The sequence below is a fragment of the Neophocaena asiaeorientalis genome, unplaced genomic scaffold (assembly GCF_003031525.2).
Source record: "Neophocaena asiaeorientalis asiaeorientalis breed wild unplaced genomic scaffold, Neophocaena_asiaeorientalis_V1.1 scaffold82, whole genome shotgun sequence".
Classification (NCBI taxonomy): Eukaryota; Metazoa; Chordata; class Mammalia; order Artiodactyla; family Phocoenidae; genus Neophocaena; species Neophocaena asiaeorientalis.
The window spans coordinates 9,567,276-9,573,692 of NW_020173068.1; the positions used below are offsets into that span (position 1 = coordinate 9,567,276).

The window sequence follows — 6,417 nt, forward strand, 5'->3', positions numbered from 1 at the left end:
GGAGCTCAACTATAGTGTGGATTCTGTTTCAATTGCCAACTTGATTTTTCTTTGTTGGAAAAAAATACTCCACCACATTTAAAAAAAAACAAGCCCTCGTTGGATTAATCTTGGTCATGTGCCCATTCTTTAGCCAATCACGTGGTCGGAAATTGGACAAGGTCAGTTGGCTGAGCTTGGTTTAATCTACACTCCCCAAGCCAGGATTTGCAGTCCCAAACCACATGGACTGAGACTGGAAAGGAGGGTTCCCCAGGAGAAAATAGGGACTATTATTAAAAAAAAGGAATTGAGTGCTGGGCAGGCAAAACCAAAAGATGATTTCCACAAAGAGGAAAAAGTGATGAAATAGGTGGTGCCATATTAAAGGAGGAAAAAGAATGGGAAGTTTTATGTGGGCTGAAACAATCGAGGAGAGATTTCTGAAAAGAGGGAAAGTGGGGTGATGGCAGCTGCTCACACCTTTTTACCATCCTATGGATACTGGTTCCCTCTGACCACACTTTACCTGCCCCCCACTTCCAAGACTTTCCCTCAAGTAGAAATGGAAAAAATACATCGAGTGTGGGGAGAAACATTGCCCACAGGGACCCTGAAGGATGACTCCTTTCAGAGAACAAAGGCTAAAGTGAATAATGACACACTAATATTGTATCTGTGCATGGCATGTAAAAATGTTCTATGAAGTAAATTATTCATATGTAAAGAGTCACAAAAAGACATCCTATCATGTTTCCAGAACATCAATTGTAAAAAATAAGACCTGTAGGGCTTCCCTGGTGGCACAGTGGTTGAGAGTACGCCTGCCGATCCAGGGGACACGGGTTCGTGCCCCGGTCCGGGAGGATCCCACACGCCGCGGAGCGGATGGGCCCGTGAGCCATGGCCGCTGATCCTGCGCATCCGGAGCCTGTGCTCCGCAACGGGAGAGGCCACAACAGTGAGAGGCCCGCGTACCGCAAAAAGTAAAATAAAATAAAATAAGACCTGTAGAATCAGGTAAATCTGGATTCAAATTCAGACCCTGCTGCCTGAGTTCTAGCAAGTCACTTTCATTCTGTGGGCCTCAGTTTTCTTATCTGTGAAATGGGGACATTAATATTAACTTCGAAGTGTTCTAGTGAAAATTGAATCAGGTGTAGAAGTAATGCTCTGAGCCCTATACCTGGCACATAGTGAGTGTCAAAAGTTGGGTTTCATAATTTTTGTTTTGACTTAAAAATCTTTTTTATTATATAAGTAACTTGGGAAAACATTTCCACTGTAAAAAGAAAAATTAACTACTAAAGATAAGGCTAAGCCAAACCTTGATGTTCTTCCTGGAGGATAGATAGTTGGGTGGGTAGTCTTCCAAATTTTTCTATCCCTTTGTACACATATAAATGTGCATCTCAAAATAGTTTTATCTTATCAGTTAGTAGCATGATGTAGGTATCTACCTGAAACTTGCTTTTTTTCAAGCCTTTTGCCATGTCAACACATACAAAACCACCCCACCCACGGGGTGGCCTCTCTGGAGGTTTGTTGGTGGGCAAGATGGTACATGTGGTTATGGTGTACCTCTCCTATTCTCCACCAGGTGGAGCTGTTGGAGGCGCTGCTCAATTACTACCTTCTCAACACCCTCTACCCCAAGGTCAATGGTAAGTATCACTATGGATTTTTCCAAGTCAAGAGTGGACACTGCTCTTTCGGGGAAAGAAAGCTGGGACCAGGGCTCTCCTGCAGGCTGTGTGACCTTGGGCGAGTCACTTCTCTTCTCTGAGCTTCAGTGTCCTGTCTGTGAGACAGGAGTGTTGAAGTCAGCCCCACCTCATTCCAGGCCTCTAAGGAGGGTTGAGGATAGGGGCAGTTTTTGGAACACAGTAAACCTCCTCCTAAGAGAGAAAGAGGGGCTCACAGAAGTGCCCATACACACCCTGAAGTGACAGGTGAGACTGAGAACCAAGTTAATATACAGGGTACAAGGCAGCCCACCTCTAAAATCACATTCCCCAGTTAGTTGCCATCTCCCTGGTCAAAAAATAAAACTTAAAGACCTAAACCCTCTTTGCATGAGACCCTGCTTCATTTGGCTACAGTAGAAAGCAGGATGCAGGTGGGGGGCAGAGAACAAATGCCCACTGGATTCTTATCATGAGTAGACGCTGCCCCATCCCTGCCACTGTCTCCACAGAGCACCATGGCTGAGGGCTCAGGCTCCTCTGTCAGTCTGCCTGGCATCAAATCCCAGTTCTTCCACTTTCTAGCTATGGAACCTAGGACAGGTTACTTGGCCACTCTATGCCTCAATTTCCTTATCTGTAACATGGGAATAATAATCCCAATCTTTGGTGATAATTAAATGGGAATATACCATGTATAGGGTTTGCAGAGAGGAACTTTTTGATGTAAAATTGTCTCTGTAATTATTTATTAACAAATGTCTCTCGATGTTCTGCCGCAACCTCCAGATAAGTTGGCAGAAGGCTTCCCCCTCCCTCTGCTAAAGCGTATTCAGCTCTATGACCCTGTTCTCCAGATCCACAAGGTCAGTGGGTTCAGCAGGGTTCTGAGGAATTGGGGAGGGGGGTTGGTTAGCTTTCCTGGTTTGCAGGCTATAACTCAGTGGGTGGGACCCAGCCAGCCCTGCAGCTGGGAAAGCCTCCCCGGGGGTGGGATGGTTCAGGGTCAGCTGGATGCCATGAGGCCGTCCACGTGTCCTTTAGAAGTGCCACCTCTATGGGGGCAGGTGGGATTTGACACAACCTGTGTCACAACTTTCCACCCCCTGCCGCCCCGCCCCCCGGCCGTGGGTGACCTGGGAGAACCTCAAGACCAGCTCGTTTTAAAAATACAGCAATCCTAGCCATGCCAACAGCTCAGGTTCTGAAAGCCATTAGTAAGTTTTTAAAATGTCTTCTAATTTCTTGGGAATTCCCTGGTGGGCCAGTGGTTAGGACTCGGCACGTTCATTGCTGAGGGCCCGGGTTCAATCCCTGGTCTGGGAACTGAGATCCCACAAGCCGTGTGGTGAGGCCAAAATTAATTAATTAATTAATTAAAATAAAATTTCTTCTAATTTCTTAAGTAGAAGAGCTTTGATGTATTAATAGATACATGTTTGGTGTGCCGTCCCTGAGAGACCCATTGCCCCACCACACTCATAGCTTGACTTCTGGTGTACTTCCTTCCAGCCTTTTGTCTCCTCCAAGCATTTTTTGAAATTGTTTTCTTGTTATGGATAGCTGCCTTGCTAGCGCTCAGACCTGTTTTCTTTTGGTTGCAGTCTAGTCTTCCTTCCCCCCACCAATGTTAAATTCTGTCCCAAGCATGCAAGGGACCATAATTTACTTAACTATTTGAATACCAAGGAATATGTCTGATTCTTCACCAGACTCTCCACTCTTCTGACCAAGCATTTTATGCGCCATCTGTGCCCCACGGTTCAGGTTATCTTTCTAGAAGAGCATCCGTAAGGTGGGATGACTGGGTTGGCAGGCTTGTGAGCATTAAAGGAGATGGCTGCTTTGTGCCTGGTACATAGTCAACATCCAGCAAACAACAGCTACTAAAGAGAGGGACAGGCAGCAGAGTGATCAGGAACATTGAAACAGAGATCAACTGAGACATTTGAAAAACAAATATTCCGAGCCCTTTTGCATCCAGAGATACTCAACATCCAACTATTGCTGAGAGTTTATAAGGAGTGAGACAGATCATTGTTCAAAGCAAGGACTGAGTGACAATTCATGCAGCTGGCCTCAGTTTTCCCCTGTGTAAAGTGGGGTGTAGCCCAAACCTCACTGGGCAGTTATGAAGATTAGAGCTTCTAGCTCAGTTTGGCACCATGGAAGTCATTAGAAATTTGTTAGATTGACCCTTGAACAACACGGGTTTGAATGGCCCCATGTCCGTGTATACGCAGATTTTTTTCCATAATAAATACAATACTATGGTACTACACCATCTCTGCAGTTGGTTGAATCTATGTATGAGGAACTGCGGCCGCGAGGAACCGCGGATATGGAGGGCTGACTCTAAATTATACGTGGATTTTCCCACCCATCGGTGCCCCTAACCCCGCAGTTGTTCAGAGGTCAACTGTATATACTATCATATCCAATAAAAATTTGAGGTCAGCTCTGCCCATGTGTTTGACCCCCAAAGGCAGGGGATGGTTGCTGTGGGAAAGAATTGGATTTTGCTCTGAGTTCAGAATTCCCACCCCTTTGGTGATGGAAACTTACGAGGAAGTAGGAGAATAAACCCCAGCGGCTCACAGTTTTGTCTTATTCACCAAGGAGAGAGAATTTAGGTGACACAGGGGACATTTATAAGGTCTGCCAGGAAGCAGCAGCTTGGGAGATGACAGATAAATTGCCACGTTAGAGAAGGTAGCTGGCAAAAGCTGTGCTTTATGGAGACCTTGGGACAGAGGCACACGCTCGATTTATGCACTGACCTGGTTTCTGGCAGAGCTTGTACTTCCCCAGACATGGGCCTCCCTTTAAATCAGAGATGCATCTTTTTGGAGTAGAGGATGCTTTTACCATCCTGTCCTGTCTTGTCTCTCCTAGGACTTCCTGTTTTTGGGCACCAACGTCCGGTACCTGAGAGTTTGAGGACAGGGCAAAAGACAGGGCTTGGAGACCACAGCTGGATTGCCAAGTTGCATTTCCAGATGTGTAGCATATTCCTGGAGATTCTGGGAGGATGAAGACCATTTCTGTTATCAGCTCTGGGGGACTGGCCTCTGTCCCCACACTCCTCCTTTTCAGCACGTACACCCACACCCCCTCTAACTCTGGATTTTACTTTCCCACCAGGATGGACCGTCCTCCCCCACTAGCCTGTACTGTCTTCAAGGGCAGGTCTTTTTTATTCACCATCAGATCCCTGTGCCTAGCAGAGTGCTTGCACTTAGTAGGTCCTCAATAAATATTTATTGAATGGCTCAGTGAAGGAACCATCTGGTACTCTAGCTGAACCCCCCTACTGCCAACCCTCTCTTATTTAAGGGGTCTTTGGATGGTCAGCTCCATCTGTGGTCTTCAAGGATGAACCCTGACCACATTCCCATTTCTCAGCGCTGCTGCTGTGGGGACCTCAATGAGAGAACATGGGATTCACTCCCTGCTCAGCCCTGGACCTGGTGCTGATGCTGGCTCTCTAAGACAATTGTCCATCTCAGTTTGGGGGCAGTTCATGGGCTCATTTCAGTACGTGCTCCCTCTCTCCCTCCCCCTCTGTCTGCTGCAGACACAGGAGCCAGAGGGTCTCCGGGAGCAAAAACTCAGCCTCCTGCTGCCCTCCCCATTGAAACGGGTGTAAATTAGGAGGAAATGGATCTGTCTAGGTTTTGGGTCCGACCCGAATAAAAGACTCATCCAACTGTTGTTTATGAGCCCCAGGCCTGGAGGAAGAGGCCGTGATTTCTAATCCCTAAACAGCTAGCCTTTGATCAGACTTTACCAAACAGTCATTTCCAAGTTGGGCCCCCGGGGACTGGGAATCAGAAAGCTCGTTGGATGCTTTCCTAATTGTGTAAATGAGCAGGTGGATGGAGCTGCCGGCTAGCAGATAATTCACAGGGAATAGACCCATTTACGCTGCGTGTGACAGAGATGCATTCCAATATGGGACGATGCACTGTCACCCAGCTGGAGGCGGGGTGAGCCATGGCTTCGCCTCGTCCCTTTTGTTCACTTGTCTGCCACCATCATCCATCCTGTGATGGACTGTGAAGGGCTCGGCTTCATCCAGCACTGGCCACGTGGCCTTGGACCGGTCCCTTTCCCCATTTCCCCCACTTTATCCTATGAAATAAGGATGATAATAATAGTAGCCATGTCCTAGGACTCTTATAATGGTGATATTAGGTAATCCATGTAAAAGGATTTATTTAACCCTAGTGGGGATTCAATATTTATTGGCTGGACGTGCTTACTGAACATCCTCCTGTTTGCAGGCACTGAGTCGGTCAGCACAGGGGAACTAGAGGCAGCACAGACCCAGTTCCTATGTCTGTTTTTCAGGACATTGCCTCACCGTGGAAAGAGCCAGTCTTGGCTCCAACTTACTTGCTTTGGGCCTCAGGGAAAGGCCTCTCTAAAGCCTGTGTCCTCCCCGGTCAAATTTGCTGGGAATACCTCCTTGCAGGGTGACTAGGGACTCAGTGGGTTCACATCCAGCTTCTGGGGGTGAGGGGAGGATAGGGCATAACCAGGTCCTGGTAAACAGCTGATGCGATTATCACCTGCCTTCCTTTGGGCTCCCCAGAAGCAGACTCTGAAACAAGGAGGCGGGTACAAGTAGTTTACTGGGAAGAGGATCCCAGGGAAATAACCAGTAGAGCAGAGAAAATGTGATGGGGGGCGGGGATGGGCTTCCCTGGTGGCGCAGTGGTTGAGAGTCCGCCTGCCAATGCAGGGGACA

At 47.5% G+C, this 6,417-nt stretch overlaps 1 protein-coding gene across 1 annotated transcript in view; it reads left to right on the top strand.

Moving 5' to 3' along the window:
• LBP (lipopolysaccharide binding protein) overlaps positions 1–5,378 on the top strand; it is a 28,896-nt gene extending 23,518 nt beyond the window's left edge. The window contains exons 13-15 of the mRNA XM_024743317.1: positions 1,580–1,643; positions 2,454–2,530; positions 4,560–5,378. Of these exons, the coding sequence (XP_024599085.1) occupies positions 1,580–1,643; positions 2,454–2,530; positions 4,560–4,604 (186 nt within the window). The 3' untranslated portion in view covers positions 4,605–5,378. The remainder of the gene's footprint in view (positions 1–1,579; positions 1,644–2,453; positions 2,531–4,559) is intronic.
• Positions 5,379–6,417: the final 1,039 nt, after the last annotated feature.